General features: G+C 51.7%; 1 protein-coding gene across 1 annotated transcript in view; it reads left to right on the top strand.

Moving 5' to 3' along the window:
- GTF3C1 (general transcription factor IIIC subunit 1) overlaps nucleotides 1–21,860 on the top strand; it is an 87,510-nt gene extending 65,650 nt beyond the window's left edge. The window contains 12 exon segments of the mRNA XM_012464615.3: nucleotides 246–327; nucleotides 2,170–2,282; nucleotides 4,550–4,612; nucleotides 6,349–6,442; nucleotides 10,913–11,085; nucleotides 12,402–12,689; nucleotides 13,243–13,502; nucleotides 17,322–17,602; nucleotides 18,033–18,528; nucleotides 19,238–19,289; nucleotides 20,354–20,546; nucleotides 21,265–21,860. Of these exon segments, the coding sequence (XP_012320038.2) occupies nucleotides 246–327; nucleotides 2,170–2,282; nucleotides 4,550–4,612; nucleotides 6,349–6,442; nucleotides 10,913–11,085; nucleotides 12,402–12,689; nucleotides 13,243–13,502; nucleotides 17,322–17,602; nucleotides 18,033–18,528; nucleotides 19,238–19,289; nucleotides 20,354–20,546; nucleotides 21,265–21,477 (2,308 nt within the window). The 3' untranslated portion in view covers nucleotides 21,478–21,860.
- The last annotated feature ends 3,800 nt before the right edge of the window (nucleotides 21,861–25,660 follow it).

The following is a 25,660-nucleotide window of genomic DNA, read 5'->3' as shown; positions in this document are numbered from 1 at the left end:
GTTACCCATGGAGGACGGAAGTTCAAAGAAGCCAAGGTATAAAGTGCAAACAGACCTGACTGTGGTCAGGCTTGGCTGACCCCAGATCCTTCACTTGTAAAAGCTGCAGTCATGCAACAGGCCTATAAGTAACTCACGCTTCACGGTCAGCCAAGGCCAGAAACGTGAGAATGGAACTCTCTGATGGTTCCGAATGCAGGCATCCTTGCAGCTCCAGACTCCAGCTTTGTCTCCTCTTCCTGCAGGGTGTGCCTGGCCGAGGTGTACCAGGATAAAGCGCTTGTTGGAGATTTCATGAATCGAAGAGGTGACTATGAAGATCCAAAGGTAGGCCCCGTGTGGGTGTAGGGTTCAGCCTGCTTGGGAGGTGGGGGCATCGAGGCTTTAGTCACCTCCTCGTCCCACAGGGCCCCTACCAGCCTTAGAAACGTGGATTTTGTTTTCCTTCTCACTTGGGAAATCGCCTAGTCAGCTCTCTGACTTTGGACTTCACTTGATCTAGCCTCAAGCACCTGTTTTTAAAGATGATTAGAATCTGACATGCCACTTTGAAGGGCTGCTGCGCCTTGGGCCTGTTTTGTTAAGAAAATAGAACATCTCTTCAGAAATTACAGGCTTCCTAGAAAGCTTGCAGACAGGGTGTGCGTTTTCTTTCTGAGTTTTCCGTCCAGATAGGCCAGGGTAGTGGCTGACAAGGAAGGAAACTGTCTGCTGACCAGACTCCTGCCCTTTAGCCCAGAGGCTGCTCACCTCTAGTTTTTGTGCTAACCCTGGACTCTACAGCGTGTGTGGTAGGACTTGTGCCAGGCAAGGCCAGTGGACAAGGAGAGGCAGCCCTTTCCCTAAGGAAGCCGCAAGCGAGTGGGACAGACAGAGAAGGCCATGGCCATTGCAGGACAGCACAGTCAGCTCCTGGAAGAGGAAGGCACAGGCCCGCAGGGGTCAGGGGAGGAGGCTCAGCTATGCTTTTGGATGGAAGTGACAGAAAAACCTAACCTAATAGGTGTATATGCTTTTTTTCCCCCAAATGCCTAGCAGCTGAGGGAAGGCAGTCCTGGGCTGGTGCAGGGGCGCAGAGCTGTCATCAGACTCCCAGGCTCATGCCGCCACACTCCCCTCCAGCAGCGGTCGGCTTTCCATCCTATGCCAGTCACTTCCTGGTTGCAAGTGTTGACTATGAGAGTTCAAGTCCTCACAACAGAATCCCAGAGCAGGAAGAAATGGGGAGAGAGGCTGCAATAGACCCACATAGTCCTTATGTCAGCGGGCAGCCTTTCCCAGGAGCCCTGGCAGACCTGGGCCACGTGGCTGGGAAACAGTGGTACACAGCACAGGGGACCCAGGCTGCCATGAGTGGCTTAGACTGTGCTGGTATATCCGAGGAGGCTGGGCATCCTTCCTCTCCACAGCCAGTTGAGGCTGGCTAATCAGAAAGCATGGGGAAGAATGGAATAGGTGATCCACAGAGACCCACAGTGTCTGCCAGCTGGCTTGGCAAAGGTGTCAGCACCGGACGAGACTGGAAACGACGGCAGCTGGGGCAGCGACAGTGAGGGGAGAAGGAGCACAGGCTGGTGGGTGCAGCATCAGGACAGCAGCCAGACACAGCAGGTGCCGTGTCCTGCACAGCTACCAGCCCAGGGAAGAGCGAGAGCATACCCTGTCACTTTGTACACCAGGTGACATATCCAGCTTTCTCCTCAGATCTGGATCTGGACTGAGATGACTGCAGTGCGCATGTAGAGGAGGGAAGTCATTTGGGGGCCACCAGTGGAGTGTGAGGCTGGAGCAGAGGAAGGAGGCTGACTACACGGGTGAAACAGGGAGCACCAGGCCTGGGAGGAGGGAGGCTGCAAGGGGAGCCCTGTGCGGGGCATGTTTGAGTTGTCTCACTGGAAGCTTGGGAGAGTGCCGGCAATGCAGATGTGAGGCTGTTGGCGGGTTAGTTGGCACCAGGCACCCCAGTTTCCTGTGTGTAGTGGTGAAGGTCTCTTGCCTCCTTTAGAGACCAAACTCAGATGACAGGTGACCAAGGGAGACAGCCTGGTCAGTGGTTCTCGGACTTAGCTGGTGCAGGAGTTTGTTACAAGATGTTCCTTGGTGCATCTTAGCCAAAACCTCCCTGTAGGAAAAGTAAGGGCGTAACCTCTCATTCTCTCATGTTGAAAGGTTTGTGCCAACGAGTTTAAAGAATTTGTGGAGAAGCTTAAAGAGAAGTTCAGTTCAGCCCTAAGGAATTCTAACCTTGAAATCCCAGACACGCTCCAGGAGCTGTTTGCCAGGTAAGCCGCTTCTGGGATGGCTCCGTGTGGCCCTCACAGGGCAGGAGGAGAAGGCCAGCCCTGTCTCCTTTATCAGCAGGTCCGGGAAGTGCACGGTGCCTGCCTGGCTGCGTTTGGCCTTGCAGTGGCCCTCCTATCTCTCCCCTCATGGGTGACTTGAACACAAACTGGGACCTAGCACCCTGCTGGGCACTTATATCCATTCTCCCACTGAGTCCTTCAGGCTTCCTTGTCTGGTTGGTGTCCTTTTTGCTGAGTTTGCTTACTCTACCTATGAGGAAACTCCTGTGTAAGTAATGTGCCCAGGGTCACAGTGCTTGTAAGCACCAGGGCCTGGATTTGAATGTAGGAGGGTCTGGAACCACGTGGCATCTGGAAGCACATTCTTGAGTGTCAACACAGAACACTGTACAATTTTTAAATCTTAAGTTCTGTGAACCAGGCCTGTTTCCTCGGCATCATCCAAATGTAGACCCCTTCTCTCCACCATCCTCACCCAAAAAGTCCCTCAAGCCACTGTTTTTCTGAATCTCTCCCTGTAAAATGATGGCATTCGTCAGTTCTGCCTGTGAACTGATAACTTCCACCCTTGCTCTCAGCATTTCACATGAGGACCTCATTCCTTCATTCACTCTGCAGATGTACTATCGCGGCTAATGTATTGCAATGCCTGAAGAGCAGTCTATACTCGTTTTCAGAGCTGAAATCCTTTACCTACTTTCTGGTTTTGTTTTTGGTTTGCAGTAAACTGTTCCCCAGAATTCCCAAATGACATGGTTTAAAGTCAATCCGATGGCCTGTTTACATCTTGTAACAAAATTAGTAAAGATTTATAATTTTTTACTGATTTGTAATGTGTATCTCCACATAATTTTAGTAAAGTTATGGGGCAACTTTCAATCATAAAAGAAGACAGATTTTTAAAGGAGAGCCTGAGAACCATTTAGAGAGGAGAAAAAGTTGCAAGTGTAACAGTTTAATACTGATTGTGATCCTGAGCATTCTGGCAGGCAAGGCAAAATAGAAAATGGTTCCAAGCCAGGTGCAGGGGCTTACGTCTGTAATCCCAGCACTTTGGGATAGGCTGAGGCAGGCGATCACCTGAGGTCAGCAATTCAAGACCAGCCTGGCTAACATGGTGAAACCCCATCTCTACTAAAAATACAAAAATGAGCCACACACCTGTAATCCCAGCTACTTGGGAGACTGAGGCAGGAGAATTGCTTGAACCCCAGGAAGCAGAGGTTATTTTCACATGTTTCTGAAAAGTTTCTTTTTCTTGCCACTAAATTATAAGAGGGATTTACTGTTGTAATCAAAATTAATTTTTCCATTAGTTTGGTAGAAACCAAAGAAATATCCTACAAATGGCCAATTTACCATATTTTATAAAAGTCAGTTCTATGATTTATTCTTAAATTTACTTGTTTGGTATAAATAGAGTAAAATGATATTACATGAAGCTCAAAAAGGAAATGGGGAAATAGTTTGTAATTCCAGCATCTAATATGGCTACTCTTTGGGGATTTTCATATTTCTTTAATTGATGAATAATAATTTTATATATTTATGGGGTACAGTGTGATGTTTTGCTATATGTGTCCATTGAGGAAAGATGAAATCAAGTTAACCAACATACCTGTCATCTCACCAACTTCTTTTTTTGGCAATAAGAATGTTGAAAATCTATTATTTTAGTAATCTCAAAATATGTAACTGTGGTCAGCATGCAGTTTTAGATCATTAACACTGATTCCTCTGGTCTAGCTGTAACTTTACAACCTTTACTCAGCGTCTCTCCTTTCTTCATTCCTTCCCTTCCACTTCCCAGCCTCCGGAAACCACCTTTTTCCTGTTTCTATGAGAATGACTTTTTTAGATTATTTCCGGGACATTTTCTTCCAGGCTTCTTCCTTGTGCTTGTTTTTGTTGTCATTTGTTTGTTTTTGTATTCTAGCACACTCACAGTTATAAATTCTGTTTCTTTAACAATTAACAGTGGATCTTTGCCCATTCACATTTTTTCGTGTTGCCACATAATTGTCAGTAAGTGAACATTTCACATTCTCTCAGCCCTCCTTTTTATAACAGGCAGAACAGGGTATATCTTGTTTTAATTCACATGTACAGCGCTTGACTTTTGGTGCGTTTAACATTTCTCCCACTCCCACCATCTGAGCCAATAAATGGCCATCTTGAACCAGCATCTGCTTGGGTAGTGAGGAGCTGCTTTGTTTCATTGACATGCTCTTACTTTTCTTTTGCAGATACCGAGTTTTGGCAATTGGGGATGAAAAAGATCAAACCAGGAAAGAGGATGAACTTAACAGGCAAGTACTGGTATATAGAGTCGCTTTTCCTCAGCTACTTAACTTGGTGGCTGACAACCTATTGCACTGGGCCTGTTTCTCTAGGGCCAAATCCAGCCCACCACCTGTTTGTGTTAAGTTTTATTGGCACACAGCCATGCCCATTCTATACATTGTGTACATTGCTTTTATGTGAGAACATCAGAGGTGAGTACAGTTGACCTTTGAACAAGTTGGGGGTTAGAGGACGCCGACCCCCCATACAGTCAAAAATCCACATAGAACTTTTTTTTTTCCTTCTGAGACAGAGTCTCTTTCTGTCACCCAGGCTGGAGTGCAGTGGGGCCAGGCTGGTCTTGAACTCCTAGCCTCAAGTGATCTACCCACCTCAGCCTCTCAAAGTGCTGGACAGATGTAAGCCACCACTCCTGGCCCTATGTATAACTTTTGACTCCCTAAAACCTAACCACTGATAGCCTACCGTTGACCAGAAGCCTTATCAATAACAAACAGTTGATTAATATACAGGTGTAAAGCCACCATGCCTGGCCCCACATAGAACTTCTGACTCCCTAGAACCTAACCACTGATAGCCTACTGTTGACCAAAAATCTTATCAATAAAAAACAGTTGATTAATACATATTTTGTATGTTACATGTATTATATCCTGTACTCTTTATATACTTTACAATAAAATAAGCTAGAGAAAAGAAACTTGAAAAAATAAGGGGCCAGATGCGGTAGCTCACACCTGTAATCCCAACACTTTGGGAGGCTGTAGTGGGCAGATCATCAGAGGTCAGGAGTTTGAGACCAACCTGGCCAGTATGGTGAAACCCCCACCTACAAAAATTAGCTGGGCGTAGCGGGCAACTGTAATCTCAGCTGGTTGGGAAGCTGAGGCAGGAGAATCGCTAGATCCTGGGAGGCGGAGGTTGCCAGGAGCTGAGATCATATCATTGCACTCCAGCCTGAGTGACTTGAGCGAAACTCTCTCTAAAAAAAAAAATAAGGAAGAGAAAATCTAATTACTCTTCACTGAGTGGAAGTAGATCATCTTAAAGGTCTTCCTTGTCGTCTTTATTTTGAGTAGGCTGAAGGGACAGGAAGAGAAGGGGTGAGTCTTGCTGTTTCCAGGGTGGCAGAGGTGAAATCCGCACAGTCCAGACCACATTGTAGAAGAGTCAGCTCTAGTTGCAACAGATTCCATAGAGCCCACTACGACTAAAACATGTATTATCAGACCCTTTAGAGGAAAAGTTCCTGACCCCCTGGCCTTAAGTATCACTGGCCAAGCCTTAAGGTAGGTTGAGGAAAGGATTTGAACTCCCAACCCATGAGCTTTCCAAGCAAAACTCAGTTCCAAAAGCTCAAGTTTTCTTTTTCCGTCTTAGATAATCAACAGTCACTTTGATTTTAGCTTTGTATTTCAGTGAGAAACCTTTTTTCTTAGGAGAAAAACTTGTTTAGAATTAGAGGGAAAGAAACGAGAAGTACTAACCACATTTGTTAGTTCTTATGTAAAACCCGTTCCGGGTAGGTCACCCCTTATCCACTAAATAGAAACTTTTCTCCTGCCAAAAGTGACCTGTTAGTAAAGCCTAGAAACTGTCATTTATTGTGTTTTCTTTTGTGAATAGTTTTGACATTTGTGTCCCTTTTGTGAGATTCAAGTTTTCTTCCCTGAGAATTGCATCCGCCCGACACGAGCAGTGCTTGTGGCCTCATGGTGCCCTGCCCTCCCCTCTTTTTCAGTCTGGATGACATCCACTTTCTGGTGCTCCAGAACCTGATCCAGAGCACGCTGGCCCTCTCGGACAGTCAGATGAAGTCCTACCAGTCATTCCAGGTGGGTACCGGCTGCTCGGCAGCACAGTGGGGATATGGGCCCTTCCCAGGCCGGGCTCATGAGGTGCTTGCCCCTGCTGGTGTCCACCGTGGGCTATCGGGGACTGATTCCCCCAACATGCCAGCCCACACGTCTTTTGACTTTATTTTTTTTATCATTGTTTTTATTTTTATTTCTTTGTATTTATTGTGTATGTTTATGGCATATCAAACTAGAGGATTTGATAAATATATACATTGCAGAATAATCACCACAATCAAGCTGATTAGCACATCCATCACCCAGCATAGCACCTTGCGATCTCTCCTCCTGGCACATTTCAGGTGTACAGCATCAGATTGTCACCTGTCATTACCACGCTGTGAGCCTCCAGGGCTCAGCATCTCATAGAACTGAAGCTTTGCAACCCTTGGCCAGCTTCTCCTCATCTCTCTCTCTAGTCTTTAAAGTATGGGGACGGTATCCAGTGACCTCCACAATCCCTCTCAGAGCTGAGGTTGTTAAGTCTAATGTTTAAGACAGAAAATGAAGCAGGAGAGGAAATGAGGCGTGGCAAAAGAACTGAGAAAGTAATTGAGCTCTACAGCGTAGCTTTTCAAATCATCACTTACGAATGCTGAGATATTCTGGTCATGGGAGGTCACTGGGTGGGAAAGCTGCCTTTTTCTGTGGGCAGTGAGTTGTCTGTCTCCCAAGGACACAGGTCCGTGTGGCTGCTCTATTGCGACTGAAGGAAGATGAAAGTGAGGAAGGGAAATGGCATCACACCCCAGGTGGAGCCTAGGAAGTCAGTGCTCTTACTACTCTTTTACAAATGTGGACACTTGAGGTTCAGAGAAGTTAAATCATACGCCTGAGACCACACAGCTCAGTCATCACCCAGGACCCCAACAGAGAGGTGCTGAGGGGCCCCAGCCAGTGCCACCCAGGGCCTTGTTCTCCCCCAGGTCATTGCAAAAGTGAATTATAAGAAGGACCCATTCATTTTGCATTTCATCTCTAAGCCTAAAAATCTGCTCCTGGCTTACATTAACAAGTCTACCTGATTGGGAATATGAGGGAAAAAAAAATAAGAAAACAAAGAGACTTTTCTAGTCCCACTGATGAGTTTGGATGGGTGAGGACCTGATGGTTAGGGCGCCTAGGAGTCCACAGAGAGATCTTGTAGCATGTGGAGCCCAAGCCCCACCCTCAGAGACTCCAGTTAGGAGCAGCAGAGTAGGGCCCTGACAAGAGTATGCCACCGCCCCCAGTCCTGAAGGGGCCCATGGGCCAGCCTTGCAGAAACAGCGGTGTCAACCCTGCCAGGGGACCGCACGTGCTTGTTGCATTCCCAGGCGCCTGCTTGTTACTTTGGCCACAGTGGGGCAGGGAGGACTGGGGGAAATGGAGCTGGTTCAGGAAAATGCCCTGCTTCAGAGCAGCACCCTAGCCCTAGTCTTAGCTGTGGCCAGGCCTCAGCATACCCAAGACTGAGTGCATGTGATCTCTCCTGTTTCAGTCATCACCTGGAGGGTCTCTGCCTCCTGCAGGGACACATGGGACCATCAATCAGAGGGGCCCAAGAAATGTCCTCCACATGCTTGCCGTGCCTCCCTTGAGCCCTGTGTTTTATTTCCTCGTGCCTGTTTTACACATCCAGCCAGGGGTACACATTTTGGAGTGGAAGGCTAGTATCGGTGCCATGCACCCCTCTGCCACCCCAGCATTTTATAGATGAAGAAAGCAAAGTCCTGTCTGAGCCTGAACTTGCAGAGAAAATCATACATAGTATCGGGTAGAAGTTCCAAATAAACAGTCCACAGACCGCATTTTGTTGGTCTCACACTTGTTTAAAAGGTAAAAAACAACTTTGTTTTCAAATTAACTTCCAACATTGCATATAGGACTCCAAATTTCTGACCTCTGGCTTTGGGGTGGGCCTTCCAGCTCTTCTGCTCATTAGTGGCTCAGAGCTGGAGGGGACTTTGGGGATCTTTTTCACTGTATCCTACCTCCAAACCAGAAAACCCAGCCCCATGGCAAAAGCCAGGCCCCCTGCCTTCCAGCCAGGCCTGTCCCCAGTATTATCCCACTGCTATTTCCTCCTCCAGTTCTATCTCAGGTGGCATCTGGGCTCTGACGTGTAGTACCGAAGGCCTAGTTACTCTGCCTCAACCCCCAGGGGCGTGGAAAGTCACCTGAGAAAGACCACCTGACCCGGGCGGCCTTCCTCCCCCAGCAGGAAGCAGGACACTTCTTTGGTGACTTCTTCGGTGGCTCTTGAGTGAGGAGTGGAAGGCCAATAGCAATGTCAGAGCCCCATAGGGGACCCCACGAGGCCCCTGAGGAACTCAAAGTTCTGGGAAGCCAGTGGAAGGCTGCAGACTCGTTCACTGTGCCTGTGACAGCCCAGCCTCTTGGAAATATGAGTGGGTAAACCACATCCCCCAACTCCCCACACATGGCCTGAGCACTCCTATCCCATTGTATGAGAATACACCCATTCACTACATTCAAATGGAAGAGAAGAGCAAAGTCACAGAAGGCTTGTCACGAGGAGTGAGATGCAGCTTCTCTCCAGTGCTCTGGGGAAGGATGATGCTGTATTGGCCACTCCCAGCTTCTGCCATCCTCCACATGGAAAGTGTTTCCCCATAAGGCCTAATGGTCTGCATGTCCAGGACTGATGCACAGCTGCTGTCTAGAGGAAGCAGAGTTGCACAGGCTTCAGTCAGACAAGCTCCGGGAAACACCTGAGTGCTGCCCCAGAGCCCCAGCTGACCACCATGCCGGTCCCCTTGTGTCCCTCCGCTGAAAGGAAGGTGCAGTGGTAAGGTTGCTCTTCTCTCCTCAGTTCCACCCCTGCCTGGCAGTGTGACCTTGGAGGACCACTTAAAGTCCATGTGCCTCAGCCTCCTGTGGCACTCAGGGTCCTGGGGCAGCACCTAAAATCCTTAGACCATGACAGGGATTTTTTTTGGCCAGTGCTTTTGAGGAGACAGTCCGGTAGGAGTTCTTTCAGAGGCTGGCAGATGCTGGATACTCAGGAACTGCTGGTTGCTTGTCCTTTTCAGAAGCTTGGAGGAATAGAGACTGCTGACCGCAGAGGCCTTTGAGCTGCTCTTCCACTAGGCGGGGCCCAGGTCCATGAGACTTAGCAGGCTGAGCCATGAAGTCACCATAGCATGTCCAGCAGAGGCACCTCCTTCCACCTAGGCACTGGTTGGCAGCAGCAAGAGTTGAATCGAGGCCAGGTGTGGTGGCTCACGCCTGTAATCTCAGCACTTTGGGAGGCTGAGGTGGGATGATCGTCTGAGGCCAGGAGTTCGAGACCAGCCTGGGCAACATGGCAAAACTCCATCTCTACAAAAAATAGAAAAATTAATCAAACATAGTGCCTGAAGGAGGATGAAGGAGGAGGATCGCTTGAGCCAGGAGGTCGAGGCTGCAGTGAGCTATGATGGTGCCACTGTACTCCAGCCTGGGCAACAAAGTGAGACCCTGGCTCAAAAAAAAAAAAAAAATTGAATCTGTGTTCTCCTGGGACTTCTAATCAAGGAGTAAGCAGATGAGATCATTTCAGGTAGCTGCTATGGAGAAAATAAAACAGGATAATACAAGGCAATTGACTGCAGAGAAGAATGGAGAAGAATTTGTTATTTGAGGGGAAATATTTGGCCTGAGACTTGAATGTTGAGGAATCAGCCCTGCAAAGATTTAGGGAAGTGGCAGGGCGAAGGCCCCGAGGTAGGATGCCTAGACTTTTTCAAGACATGTAAGAAAGCCCAGGAGGCTGGAGGGCAGTGAGCAAGGGGTGGTGTTGGAGGAGGTGAGGCCAGAGTGGTAGGCAGGCGGGCCCCACTCACTGTGCTCCCGGTACTCAGAAAGGACCAGTTGTCGCATCTGCAGAGGGGGGTTTGAGGCAGGGCAGGAATGTGTTGTCTGATTTAGGCATTGAAGGATGATTTTGGCTGCTGTGGAGAATAGTTAGGGGTTAGCGGGAGGTGACATGCGGAAGGAGGGAGACCAGTCATCTGGGAACGATGGTGAGAAACAGCGGTGGCATGGACTAGGTGGGCCAGGGCAGGTGGCATGAACTCAATGCACTGGAAGATAGAGCCAACCTGACATACTGATGGCTGGGTGGGAGGCCAAGGGACAGCGTGGTCAACCAGATGATTCTGTGCTGATTCCTCTGTCTTTGTATCCAAAAGAAATCGGCTTTGGAGTGAATAAACCCGGTCTCGTCAGTTCCCTGTCCTTTGTGGTCTGTGGAAGTGTGACGTGATGGTCTGAGACCTGGGATTGTGGACTTCCTCAGCACCCCCCATACACATACACATACACACTAACACACACACAGGCCAGCCTCCCCCAGTCTGTCACTTCCTCTGTAAAGCATCAGTCACAGCCTCTGCATCCACATACCCTGGCCCTCTCCCTGGCTGGCTGCAAAACCCTACTCACCCTCGCCACGCTGTGTTGCAGACTTTCCGCCTCTATCGGGAGTACAAGGACCACGTTCTCGTGAAGGCCTTCATGGAGTGCCAGAAGAGGAGCTTGGTCAACCGGCGCCGGGTCAACCACATGCTGGGCCCCAAGAAGAACCGGGCCCTGCCCTTCGTGCCAATGTCCTACCAGCTGTCCCAGACCTACTACAGGTGAGTGCCTGTCAGAAGCCGTGGGTACTCTGAGGTTGAGCCACGCCCTATCTGTAAAGAGATCGTGTAGGAGCCGGGACCCCTCGAAGCCTCGTGCACAAGATGCAGCTGGGGTTTCCTCCAGCCCCTCTCTTCCTTTCTGGTGTGGGGATAGGGTGGGCACTGGCAGTATCTTTGTGTTGGTGGCATTGCCATTTTTGCAGGTAGTTTGTTTTTGTTTCTCTCATTAAGTGGTGTGAAATCAGTTTTGCATTTAATAATTGGCCTGGCTGGAAGTCCACCCTCTTCATTGGACTTAACCTCAGTCCCTCTTCTGCATAGCCCCGAGACCCAGGAAGCCTCCCAGACCCATTTGCAGCACCAGCAGCTGGTGCAGGGTTGGGGTGCAGAGATGCATTCAGACAGGCCTCCTCCTGAAGTGCTCTTTCAGTGTTGCTTCATGTGGCAGCAGCCATGGCATCATCAGCGTCCTGACTACATGCAGAGGAAACCCCTGAGAATATTCCCAAGCTGCCACCTTGATGGTTTCCCTTCATGCCATTCTCCTTGCCTACCCTCTGGTCAGCACGGGGCTGTAGTCAGATGCTCAGAGACAACACCAAGAATCTTCTTTCGGTTCTTTGGTCCCATCCCTCCCCTGTGATGGTAGACACTTTCTCCTCCCTAAACCCTCACCCCAAACCCTCAGGCCTCTGGGAAGTAGATTTGGCAACAGAAGATACATGTCCAAGTCCAACAAGGCCATTTGTCACGGAGCCACTGCTCTGACTGCATGTCCCCGTCTGAACCGAGGGTGGTGGTCAGCAAACAAGGCCCCTTGGGTCCTTCCCTCTGACCCTGGTAGCAAGGTCGTGGAATGCTGCTCTCTGGACAGAGCCAGGGAAGTGACTCACCGGGCACTGCATGGAGACAGTGAGCTCAGGCACTCATGTCCCCTCCTTTCTGTGTGAGACCAGGGCTGGCTTTGTGCGGAGACTGTTGTTACAGAAAGCATGTTCACCATCCCTAGTTCAGCAGCTGTGTACAGTGAGCGCTGGTGAGGTGAGCCTGCCAGCGCCCTCCTGGAGCACCGGGTGAGGCCACATTGAGTTAGATGAGACAGGATGCTGCCTGGAAGATGCTCAGGCGGGCAGGGAAGAGAGACACACACACACCGCTAGCTGAGAACGCAGCGCCTTCATTTGGGATGGGAAAGAGAGCTTTAGGGGAGAAGTGGGGCGTTTTACTTAGTTCTCACCATAATGGTGTGCTCATAGCCTGTCCAAATGAAGGCTTCCCATGACCACCCCTCAGGCCCTTCCTTTTTGTCTGTGTAGGATTTTTACGTGGCGGTTTCCAAGCACCATCTGCACGGAGTCATTCCAGTTTTTGGACAGAATGCGGGCTGCCGGCAAGTTGGACCAGCCTGATCGTTTCTCTTTCAAAGACCAGGATAATAATGAGCCCACAAATGACATGGTGGCCTTTTCATTGGACGGCCCTGGAGGAAATTGTGTGGCCGTCCTGACCCTCTTCTCTCTGGGCCTTATTTCCGTGGATGTCAGGATCCCGGAGCAGATCATCGTGGTAGACAGCTCAATGGTGGAGAATGAGGTCATCAAAAGGTAAGAGCCTGGCGTCCGCGACATCGTGTCTGGACACCTGCTAGGCATTGGCCAGACACAGACGAGCAGGGGTCAGCAGTGCCTTCTGGGAGCTTGCAGGACTTTGCAGATGAGTGACTGGGGATTACAGTTCAGTCCAAGGCATCCTCTGCTGGTGCCTCCCGGGTGCTACGGGAATCCACCAGAGAAGGATGCAGCACAGCGGGGCAGGGGAGGGGCAGGGAAGAGAAGGGAGGATTGGTCCTGAGGGCCTGGCAGCGGAACTGGGGCTTCCCGGGGAAGTGGGTGTTTTCTGGACTGAGAGACAGGCAAGAGGAACAGTCCTCACAGAGATGTAGATATGTGACAAGGGGTAAGCGGGGTGTGCTGGAAGGTGGGGAAGGGGATGCATCTGGGGCAGCCATACACCCCAGCCTTGGTAATGAAGCACAGCCAGATGCTGGGGTGGCCACAGCTGCTGAGGCCCCGCCACAGAGGCCTATCGAGGGAGGGGACAGGCTACAGTAGGAGCCAGCTGGCCTGTGCTCAGGTTTCCAGGGCAATTTTCTTCTAGCTTGGGGAAGGACGGCAGCCTCGAAGACGACGAAGATGAAGATGAAGACTTGGACGAAGGTATCGGGGGCAAGCGCCGGAGCATGGAGGTGAAACCCGCCCAGGCCTCCCACACCAACTACCTGCTGATGAGGGGCTACTACTCCCCCGGCATCGTCAGCACCCGCAACCTCAACCCCAACGACAGTATCGTGGTCAACTCCTGCCAGATGAAGTTCCGGCTCCGCCGCACCCCTGTGCCCGCCCGGCTCAGTCCCGCTGGTGAGTGCTCCTGCTGGCACTGGGGGAGGACCCGGAGGCCCGGGTTGGGACCTAAACCATCAGGCTCCCCAGGCCAGGTGTGCAGCCACAGGACACAGAAAAACAACTCAGGTGTGCCTGTGCTGCGCCCACACTTCTGTGCGGGAGCTCACCAACACCACCTGTCTTTTAGTCACAGCTGTGCCGAAGGCGCCAGCAGGCAGGCAGGCAGGCTCACAAGGAAGAGCAGAGCACTCCCACCTCCCCGCCCTGCCCACTTTCCATGCACGGCCCTGTCACTGCCCAGGCTCTAGTCTCCTGGTGCTTAGCTCTGTAACTCTACAGCATGCATTCTTAGGAACCTTTTAGGTCTTATCTTTTGACCCTTTACCAGGAAAGAGGAGTATTCCATTCACATTCATCATCTCTTACCTCCTTTACTTCCAGTTTTGATACTTAGTTCTATTGATGATCTTTGAAACTTTATTTTTTATTTATTTAAAATGATTGAGATGGGAACTCGCTAGGTTGCCGAGGCTGGCCTCAAACTCCTGGCCTTAAGTGATCTTCCCTCCTCCACCTCCCAAAGTGCTGGGATTACAGGCGTGAGCCACCACACCGAGGCTATTTTTTAGAAACAGGCTCTTGCTCTGTTGCTCAGGCTGGAGCGCTGTGGCATGATGATAGCTCACTGTCACCTCAAGCTCCTGGGCTCAGGTCATCTTCCTGCCTCAGTCTGCTAGGTAGTAGTTTGGTATGTGCCACCATAACCAGCTAATTTTTAAATATTTTGTAGAGACAGGACCTCACTCGTTGTCCAGGCTGGTCTCAGGCCTCAAGGGATCCTCCTGCCATGGCCTCCCAAAGTTCTGGGACAACAGGCATAAAGCATGCCCTACCTAGTGTATATAATATTCTAAATCCTTTATTGCCATTTCAACAGTGTTCTCAGCATCTTTACCAGGAGTAGTTTCTATATCAAGAAACTCAAGAAACCACCTTTGCCCATCTGTAAGAAGCAACTCATCTGTTGAAGTTTGATTCTGAGATTGCAGCAATTCCATCCCTTCTTCAGGCTCCGCCTCTAGTTCTAGTTCTCTTGTTATTTTCACTGCATCTGCAGTTACTTTCTCCACTAAAGACTTGAACCCCTCAGAGTCATCCATGAGGGTGAGAATCAACTTCTTCCAAACTCCTGTTGATGTGGGTATTTTGACCACCTCAAAATAGAATGGTGACTCTTTTCCGAAAGATTTTCAATTTACTTTGTCCAGATCCATCAGAGAAATCACTATAGTAGCTATAACCTTATGAAATATATTTCCTTCTCTCTCTCTCTTTTTTTTTTTTTGAGACAGAGTTTCACTCCTGGTGCCCAGACTGGTGTGCAATGGTGTGATCTTGGTTCACTGCAACCTCCACCTCCCAGGTTCAAGTGATTCTTCTGATTCTTCTGTCTCAGCCTCCTGAGTAGCTGGGATTATAGGCACCTGCCACCACACCTGGCTAATTTTTGTATTTTTAGTAGAGACGATGTTTTACCATGTTGGCCCATCTGGTCTCGAACTCCTGACCTCAGGTGATCCACCCACCTCAGCCTCCCAAAGTGCTGGGATTACAGGCATGAGCCACCGTTCCTGGCCACAAAATGTATTTCTTAAATAAGACTTGAAAGTGAAATGACTCCTTGATCCATGGGGTACAGAATGGATGTTATGTTAGCAGGCATGAAAACAGTGTTCATCTCTTTGAACATCTCCATCAGAGCTCATGGGTGACCAGGGGCATCATTAATCAGCACACTGTTTTGGAAGGAATCTTTTTTATTTTTTATTTTTATTTATTTATTTCTTTTGAGATGGAGTTTTACTCTTTGCTGCCTAGGCTAGAGTGCAGTGGTGCAATCTCTGCTCACTGCATCCTCCTCCTCCCAGGTTCAAGCGATTCTCCTGTCTCAGCCTCCCAAGTAGCTGGGACTACAAGTGTGTGCCACCACACCTGGCTAACTTGTGTATTTTTAGTTGAGACGGGGTTTCACCATGTTGGCCAGGCTGGTGTTGAACTCCTGACCTCAGATGATCCACCCACCTCGGCCTCCTAAAGTGCTGGGATTACAGGCATCAGCCGCCACGCCTGGCCAAGGAATGTTTTTTGTCTGAGCAGTACGTCTCTAGAGTGGGCTTAAAATATTCAGTAAGCCACGTTGTAAACAGACGTGCTGTCATCCAGCTTTGCTGTCCTATTTATAGAGCACAGGCAGAATAGATTTAGCATAATTCTTAAGGGCCCTAAGAATTTGGGGATGGGAAATAAGCATTGGCTTCAACTCAAAGTCACCAGCTGCATTACTTCTTAACAAGAGAGTGGCCTGTCATTTGAAACCTTGAAACCAGGCACTGACTTTTCCTTTGTACCCATGAAAGTCCTAGATGGCATCTTCCAATATAAAGCTGTTTTGTGTACAGTGAAAATCTGTTTAGTGTATACACCTTCATCACTGATCCTGGCTAGATATTCTGGACACCTTGCTGCAGCTTCTCCATCCACACTTGCTGCTTCACCTTATACTTTTTCGTTATGGAGACAGCTTCTTAAACTTGATAAAGCAACCTCTACTAGCGTTCACCTTTTCTTCTGCAGCTTCCTCACCTCCCTCAGCCTTCATAAAATTGAAGAGAGTTAGGGGCTTGCTCTGGATTAGGCTTTGGCATAAGGGAATGTTGTGGCTGAAACATTCTCCATGTCAGCAGCAAGGCTGTTTTTGCTTTATTATTGTTTGTGAGTAGCACTTTGAATTTCCTTCAAGAGCTTTTCCTTTGCCCTCACAGCTTTAACTAACGTTGGCTTTCAGCTGTCTTGGCTGTCACCATGCTTTCCTCACAAACCCTGATCATTTCCAGCTTTTGATGTAAAGTGAGAGATGTCCAACTCTCCCTTTCACTTGAACACAGAGGGGCCATTGTAAAGTTATTAATTGGCCTGATTTCAATATTGTTGTGTCTTAGGAATAGGGAGCCCCAGGGAGGGAGGAAAGTAGGAAATGGCAGGTCACTGGCATTGTCAGAACACACATGACATTTATCAGTTAAGTTTACTGTCTTATGTGGGCATGGTTCATGGTGCCTCAAAGCAATTACAGTGGTAATGTCAAAGATCACTGATCACAGGTCACCGTCGCAGATATGATAATCATGAAAAAGTGGAGATAACATGAAAATTACCAAAGCATGACAGACCCAGATGGAGCACCCAGTGTCGGGAGCTTGGCACCGGTAGACTCTCTTGATGCAGACCTGCCACAAACCTTCAGTATGTAAAAACAAACCCAAAACCACAATATCCATGAAGCACAATAAAGTGAGGTGCTTGTGAAGCTGATGGTGTTCATTATATGTTTTGTAACCACAATTAGAATTCTGTACTTTGTCTGGAGTTTGGACTGGGCAAAAATGCAGTGGTGACCTATCGATTATGGCCTTAGCAGAAACGTCTTCCACAGGAAGCAACAGAAGCCAGCCGTGCGAAATGTAGGAGTCCCCAGTCAGGGACTCCCCTCCAGAGCACTGGGCTTTATAGTTCTTGAACCCCTGTCCTCGGCCTCTGTGCCCTTCACTTTGTATCTTGAGCAGGAAAATCACAGTGGCCAGGAGAAATCCAGTCAGCTGTAGTCAGGGGCCTAGGGTCACAGATGAGGAGCCTGACTCCCAGGGGCCCAACCCGTCCACCCAGCAGGTGACCCCTGTGCGCTGGAGCATGCCTTTCCTAAGTGTGGCCTGTGCGTTTGCTGGGGGATGAGGGCCTCTGTCGGGTTGTCTCTGATCTTCCTCCGTGTCCTCCCAGCCGCTCCTCTGGAAGAGCTAACGGTGGGAACCTCCTGCCTCCCTGACACGTTCACCAAGCTGATAAACCCCCAGGAAAACAGCTGCAGCTTGGAAGAGTTTGTCCTCCGGCTGGAGCTCTCTGGGTATAGTCCCGAAGACCTGACTGCTGCCTTGGAGATCCTGGAAGCCATTGTAGCCATGGGTTGTTTTGGGATCGACAAGGAGGAGCTGCGCAGACGGTTCTCGGCTTTGGAGCAGCCAGGTGGTGGGCGTACCAGGACGTTCGCAGACTGCGTCCAGGTGAGCTGTGCTTTAGGTTAGCCGGATGTCACTGAAGCTGAAGTTGCAGCTCCCAGGCCAGGTGCACGCCGAGGATGGGCTTGATGTGTGGGGCATAGCATGGTGCATTCTTTTTAAGCATTGAATTAGTCGTTAACATTTGAAAACTGGGGCATTTCACATCCGCTTTGAGGGTGCAGCTGTGGATCCCTGAAGGTCACACAGCTGATGTGGTTCGAAAGCAGCCAGACCGAGCCTAGAGAGGAAGAGAGGCCCCTCCATGGCACGGGGCTAGAAGGGGCAGCCCCGGGGCTGGGAGCCGGGCCCATCTCATGGACCTGCTTCTCAGGGACTTAACCCAGCGGACAGGGGAAGCAGCTCCACTCATCCCCCATCACCAGCACGGAGGATCCCTGGCTCCCCACAGACTGCCTGTCTCCTTCCCCCCCAGGCCCTCCTGGAGCAGCAGCAGGTGCTGGAGGTCGGCGGCAACACTGTGCGCCTGGTGGCCATAGGCTCTGCCTGGCCCTGGCTTCTGCACTCTGTGAGGCTGAAAGACAGAGAGGAGGACACCCATGCACAGAGAGAAGACCCTCAGGCCAGACCCCTAGAGGGGTCTTCCAGCCAGGATGGCCCTCCCGAGGGGCAGACACCCCCTTCTCACAGCCCCCGGGGCACCAAGAGGTACGCCATCTGGGCCAGTGAGATCGGGGAGACCCCTGCCAAGAGGTCAGCACTCCAGGACTCAAACTTGGCCCCCAGCCTCGGGCCTGGAGCAGAAGACTGGGCAGAAGCCCAGGCCCCGTCTCCACCCCCAGCTCTTGAAGACACTGCTGCAGTGGAGGCTGTGCAGGAAGACCAAGAGGGTGTCGGGGAGTTCAGTTCCCCAGGCCAAGAGCAGCTGAGTGGCCAGGCCCAGCCTCCAGAGGGCACTGAAGACCCCAGAGGTACTGCACGCCCTGTCCCCCACCCCACCCGCACTTTTCCCTTCTCGCTTCCCTGATGGGCCGCACGCCTTACTCCCGGATAGGGGACCTGCCACTGGCGCAAAAGGGGCTTGATTTCACCTTCTCAGAGCCTGAGCCCTGCGGGGATGATGCTGCCTGTAAATGCATTTCCAGGGGAGGACAGAGGCCTCCCACTCCCCAGACAGCGCTGTGAGTTCCAGAGCAGGAGCTCAGGCGGTGGGTCTGGCATGTGTGGCGCAGCAGCTGCTGTAGGGTGGTGGCGGCATGGGGGTCTTGCCCTCCTCGGGCGGCAGCACGCCCTTTCCTCTCCTGTGCCATCTGTCATCAGCAGCGGCCTTCTCATGTGGCTTCTCTGGGCGTTTTTGTTTTCTTTGGGGTGTTTTTGCCTCGGGTTTTATACCACCCTTGTGGTCAGGGCTTCTGGGTGGGAAATGAGGTGTTTGCTGGCTTCCTCCGGTGTGGGGCTTGTCTGGGCCTGGGGCGCTGTCTGCGACAGTCTCCCCAGCTCCACCACCTCCAGGGTGGCCACTCTGTGAGGAGATGATCATTGTCCTTTTTTTGACACTTCATCCCCAAACTTCGAGGTGCCCAGCTCATGCTGGGTGCTGGGTACCATGCTGAAGGTGGGGAGGCAGAGATGGCTTCCCTGCCTTTCCGAGCCTCTCACATCCTCTTCCTCTTCCCTCAGGGTTCACAGAGAGTTTTGGAGCCAGCAGTATCTCCCAGGCAGCGCGGGAAAGGTGAGTGTGGGGTTCTGGCTCCAGGGCCTGGGGCGGGACTCTTGACCGGGCCTGAGTGTACGGATTTGCGTGAGAGTCTTTGAGCGTCTCTCCCCAGGTCCCGGCTCTGACAAGCCTGCCCAGCACCGTGCTTCTCGGCAGGGACACTTGGAGGGGTGCAGTGGGCGAGCAGCAGGTGTGCTGGGCGCTGGCAGCACCCAGGTCAGCTTGGAACAAGCAGTGCTTCCAGGATGCCTAGGGCACTGGCGGAGAACCACACCTGGCACCATCAGCTGTGCCTCACCACCAAGCTCCTTACGGCCCACAGGCCCCTCACCCGCTCCTACAGATGAGCCGAAGGTCCACAGAGGGATAAGCCCTGAAGCTGCCCCCAGGGACAGCTGTGCCCCAGAATTAGAGGAGGCAAGGGGCCACAAAAACCACTCTGGTAGGGATGCCTCCCATGAGTGTGTGCTCTGACCCCGGATTGGCAGGGCCCGAGTACCCTGTATCCTATCCTGGCTTTCAGGAGCTCAGTTGTGCCCCTGCCAGGGCCCAGCTGTGGTGATGAGAGCCGAGTGTCCAACTCTTCTGGGTCCACCCCACTCCTAGGCCCCGAGTGACTGTTCAGTCCCTGATTTAGTAGCAGAAATATCTGTTCCGAGGAAAGCGTGCCCGGAACCCTGCACACGGTGCGGAGCAGAGCTTCAGAGTTACACCCCTGTGAGCTTCACCAGAGCCTGGAGGTGGCTGCTGCCCGGGCTGCCAGGAGAGCTGGCAAATCCAGGAGTCCCAGCCCTTGTCCCTCTCCTGCCAGTGTGGGGGGACCTGGGGTGTGGGCCCACTGAGGCCTCGATTACAGCTGCATCTGAGCAGAGCCCCACATGGGTGGTTCCATCCAGCTAGCGGTCATGGGCCCCTCTGTCCAGACAGGAAAGAAGCGGGGAGTTTGGAGAGCAGGAGGTGGCCAATCTTAGCCTTGTGACCTGGGCCAGGCCTAGGATACCTCCAAGGCTCAGTGTTCTGTCTGAATGAGCTGCTCTCCTGCCCCCACCAAGCCCTGACGCCAAGCCCTCGCCCTGCAGGGACTGTGAGAGCGTCTCCTTCATCGGCCGGCCGTGGCGTGTCGTGGACGGCCACCTGAACCTACCTGTGTGCAAGGGCATGATGGAGGCCATGCTGTACCACATCATGACCAGGCCTGGCATCCCCGAGAGCTGCCTGCTGCGCCACTACCAGGGGGTTCTGCAGCCCGTCGCCGTGCTGGAGCTGCTCCAGGTGCGAGGCCTTCCTGGGCTTAGCAGGGGCTAGGGGCGGCTGGGTGGACTTGAGGGCCCGGCCGTGATGTACAGGCTCCAGGCAGCATGCAGGACCACCATACTGCTTACCTGCACCTCCTTCCCCAGCCTGTCCTGGGCTCCTGCTTCTCAGGCTGTCCCTCAGTGTCCTTTAGCTGCTCCATGCTGCTGGCCAGGCTGGAAGATGGGGTGCCCGGGGTGCTTGTCTCTGATGCTTTCTCTGTGCCAGGGGTCACTAACTCACGAGCTCACAGGGCCCCGGGTCAAGGAGCTGTGCCCTGGTACAGCTGCTTCCTGCTCGGCTGACAGCTGCCCTGTGCTCCCAGGGCCCAGCGTGGCTGGGGCCTCCAGCTCCTCTGGCAGCTAGGAGCTTGAAGTTCAGTGTCAGATTCTCCACGGGCCAAACAAAACCTCACCTGGAAGCCAGTCTTGGCTCACAGGAAGCTGGGATGCAGCCCCACTGCAGGCCTGCATGACATTCAGCATGGTGGCCCCACGCTCAGGCCACTGCCTCTGCTGCCAGGGCCTTTGCCTGAACCCTCCTGGTACATCCCCACTTGCCTCATGCCCGGTTCAGGTGCCCCCTTCTCTGGGAAGTGGCTTCCTAGTACAGAGAGTTCATTCCATAAACGCTTGAAGAATAAATCAATAAGCAGGCGGTGTAGTGCCCTTATAACCTGTGTGTCTGGTGTCTACAGGGCCTGGAGTCCCTCGGCTGCATCCGGAAGTGCTGGCTGAGAAAGCCGAGGGCCGTCTCACTCTTCTCTACACCTGTGGTGGAAGAAGTGGAGGCGCCCTCCAGCCTGGGCGAGAGCCCCATGGCCTTCTACGAGCCCACCTTGGACTGTACCCTCCGGCTGGGCCGTGTGTTTCCCCACGAGGTCAACTGGAACAAGTGGATCCACCTCTAGGACCCCTGTGGGCGTCCCCTTCTCCCAGCCACTGCCTGCCACACCACCCCGCCTGGTGCTCAGCAGACCCCACCGTGCCCCGGCCTTGGGTCTGCCGAGCCTCCTGCAGCAGGGGATGGGTGCTCTGGCCAGAGCCACAGCCCGACACGTTTCCCACTCTCCTGGAACTCTGGAAAGAGGGGCTTCTCCACCTGCCAGTGCTCCAGGCTCTTCTGGGCCTGGCCCTTGGGGACTGGCCTCATCACACCAGGAATTGGTAATCTTGTCTCGGTGTCTTGAGTTGGCTCTGCCTGTGCACACCTCACATTCCAGACTCCAGCCGTCTCGGCAGGGTCTCCTGGCTCCTTGAGTGCCCGAGTGCCACTGAGAGCAAGGGCCTTGTGGAATACGCCTTGCAGAATAGGGGCAGTGTGCCCTGCTGCCAGGGGGCCCCCGTGGGGACTGTGGCCCCTCCCCAGGACATCCCAACCCCTGGGTGGGACTGAGCCCCCCGGAGTGGAGCCTGGAACTTCCTTTCTGGCCTGTGAGTCACCTGGCAGGCCCGGCTGGGCTAGCTCTCGTGTCCCTCCGCCTGGCTGCTGATTCCCTGTGGGCCAGAAATGAAGAGTCCCTGTAGGTTTTGGTTTTGTTTGTTTTATTTTGTTCTTTCACCGTTTTTCCTCATTAAAAAAAAAAAAAAAATGTCCCTGTGGAGTGGATTTATTTATTTTTTGATTAAAGGGAAGTAAAATCCATTCTGTTTTGTGTGTTTCCTAAAGAACCATTGATTCCCCTAGGGGACTCCCTGCTTTCGGCTGCAGAACAACCTGAAGTGGCTGTTGCCGTTGAAACCAAAGGAAGAGGGAAGGCCCTGATGCTAAGCCCCGCCCAGCCTCAGCCAGCAGGTGAGAGACGGCCTCCGGGATGGAGAGGGGCACGGGCAGCTCTCTCACCGCCTTCTTAGCTGGCCCCAGGCCTGCCCCCCACAGAGCTGCTCCTGACCCAGCCTTGAATGCACATGATTACATTTTTTTAAGTTAGTTGTCAGCATTTTTTAAATGTAGAGTTTTCACATTTAAAAAAAAAATTCAGATGTCTCTCTTTTAAAACGGAAAGTTCCAGTTACAATGGGCTTAGCTTTCTTCCTGTGACAGAAGTGCTGAGCAGAGGCCGCTCCCTGTAGGTGGGATGTGCCCCACCCCAGCCATCTGTGTCTCACACCCACCTGCAGCTTCTCTCACCTAGAAAAGTGTCCTCCCTGGGGAACATGTGCCCTTAAGACCCCTGACCTGACCCACCTTCCAACCCAGGAAGGGCCACTCTGGGCCGCACTTGTGGGCGAGGAGGGACGAAGACAGGGTCTTGGGGGTCGGAGTCCTGAGGGTGAGCCCCCACACTGCCGAAGCTGTTCAGGCCTTAGCATCCTTTTTTTTTTTCTCTTTAAAGTTTCATTTAAACTTTAAGAAACAGAAATGTTCCCTGGAATTTTTTGAGGTAATCATGTAGAATAGTGGATGTGGTCTGCTTCATAAATAAAATACTGAGCAAATGCTAATTATTTGGGAATGTGTGATGTGGTGGAAGAAAGGTTTGGGAATCCAGCAAATGATTCTTAAAATACAACCACCGCATCCACATTTCAGAGCCTTAGTTTTCTCATGTGAGAACGGGGGGAAGAGCTGAAGAGCACTGGGTGCAAGTGCATGGTCCGGTTCAGCCAGGTTTCCTTCTCTGCCTGTGCCTCCCAGATGAGGGAGAGTGTGGGCCTGTGTTGGGAAATAAGATGTAGGGTTGGTGGGGACAGCTCTCAGATGGTGAGATGGGGCTTCTGTGAACACCAGCGCACATTCCTACAGCCATTGCCCAGGGATGATCTTGTTCCCTCTTCCCCTCCCTCCTACCCATCATGAAGCCTCTCATTTGCCCACCCATCTATCCATCTGTCCATTCATCTGTCTGTCCATCCATCCATCCACCTATCCATTCATCTGTCCATCCATCCATCCATCTGTCCACTTGTCCATCCATCCATTCATCTGTCCATCCATCCACCCACCCATCCATCCATCCACCCACTCATCTATCCATCCATTCACCTATCCATCCATCTGCTCATCTACCCACCCACCCCCCTATTCATTCATCTACCTACTCATCCATCCATCCATCCTTCCAAGGCAGCTCTCTGCCCCTCCAAGCTCTGCACAGAAGTCTCCAGAAGCCACAGCATTGACCAGTAGTTGTGAGTTGAGATGCCTTCAGGGGCCAGGCAGGTAACAAATGAGAGGAAAGGGGCATACTAGGGAGTGATAGTAACTGTGGAAAACTAAAACGTGTATGCCCAGGCTGTGAAGGAATGCAAATTTGGCAGAAATGTTAAGCACTATCTACCAAATAAAACCTGCAAAGAGCAAAAATGGGTCTCTGGCCCTTTTGGAGCTGCCAGAGAGCAGTGCTAGATGGTTGCTGCAGGTCTCCTGCAGAGAGAGCAGGGAATGCGCAGCCCTGATGGGCACCCACACGAGGCCTGGACACTTTGGCTTTGTGTCCTTCCCTGTACCCCCACAGTCCTTCGTTCCTCACTCTTAATTCTGTTTTCTTTTTCTTAGATAAGCAAGTATATGAATGCATTCTCTGCCAAATCCAACATTTCAAATCCTGCTGAAGCCTCTGGCCCCTCTCCTTCAGGGCCCCTCCCAGTTTCCCTCTTCCCATTTCCGTCCATATCTGTCAGTGCACTCCCTGGGAAGCCCGGGCCTGTGATGCCATGCGACATAAAACCACGCCCTCAGCGCAGCTCACTGCCACTCAGGGACTCCCTCCACGTCCGCATCGGCATGCCTGTTATGGGAGTGTTTTGAGGAAGCAGCCAAGGCTTTAGCGGAAAACCACCCGGGAAAGCTTTACCAAAGAGTCCTTCTCCACCACAGCAATGCCCCTGCTCCCTCATCAAACAAGGGCAGTTTTGCAAACGTTTCCATGGGAAATCAGGCACCCACCTCACGGTCCTGATACGGCTCCTTCTGACTTCTTTTTGTTTCCTGATCTTAAAAAAAAACCTTTGAAGGGCACCTTTCTTCAGTTAATAATGTAAAAAAGATGGCATCGCCACGGTAAAATTCCCAGGACCCTCAGTTCTTTAGGGAGGAGCTGAGTGGTTGGTCTCGCTCACCAAAGTGTCTTGACGTTGATGGAACTTAAACATACAGAAGGTTAGTTTCTGTTTCTTATTTTTATCCTTGAATTCCATTGTTCATGAATGTGTATCTGCACATACGTGCTGTGTATGTATGTATTTGGCTGTGTGGACGTGTTGTGTGTGCATGTGTGTGCATGCGTGGAATCTCCCTCCTTCCTCACCTCCCAGTGCCCAACACAGGTCCATCCACCCAAAGGGTAGAAGTCAGCCCTTGTTGAATTAAACCCCTGCCAGTTCACTCCATCCTCATCGCCCCTATTCCCTACCACAGAGGGCTGCTGTGACGATTGTCCAGGGTCCTTGCACTTGTGTGTCATTTCCTCCCTGACAGCAGAGCTCGAGGGCTCCACCTTCAGCCGACACCTGCAGATTGCAGCATTCCCCAGTAGGTGGCAGCAGCCGCCCGTCTCTGTTTTCCGTTGCTTCGTCTTGGTTTCCCGTGTCTGTGCTCTTGGTCCATTTCTGTCTCCAGGGTGAGGCCAGCAAGAGCTGACTGGGGCGAGGCATGACTTCTCCATAAAATCGATGATGTCCTAGCAACAAGATTTCCTCAGCCTGCCAGAGGCCAGACACTGTTCTGGGCACGTTATATACACTAACTCCTGGCCCCGCAACATCACTAAGATGTATGTCTGATCAGTATACCCATTTCATAGATGAGGAAACTGAGGCAAAGGAGGTAAAGTCATGTCCACAGGGCTGGAGGCTGGAAAGCGGATCTGCTGGCATTCCAGGCTGCCAGCCTCAGGGACCTCCCCATCACACTGCCTTCCAGGGATGGGATTTGTTTTGGGGTGGTGGGGGAGCCAGCTCTGTGCTGGGAGACTAAAGAGTAGGATGAAAGGGTTTCTTATCGGGGGTCATCAATTTTTTTTTTTTTTTTTGAGACAGACTCTCACTCTCGCCCAGGCTGGAGTGCAGTGTCGCCGTGTCAGCTCACTGCAACCTCCAGCTCCTGTGCTCAAGCGATTCTCGTGCCTCCACCTCCCAAGTAGCTGGGATTAC

This window comes from Aotus nancymaae, unplaced genomic scaffold (assembly GCF_030222135.1).
Source record: "Aotus nancymaae isolate 86718 unplaced genomic scaffold, 86718_ANA_hifiasm-v0.15.2.pri h1tg000049l, whole genome shotgun sequence".
Classification (NCBI taxonomy): Eukaryota; Metazoa; Chordata; class Mammalia; order Primates; family Aotidae; genus Aotus; species Aotus nancymaae.
This window is presented reverse-complemented; position numbering and strand designations above follow the sequence as displayed.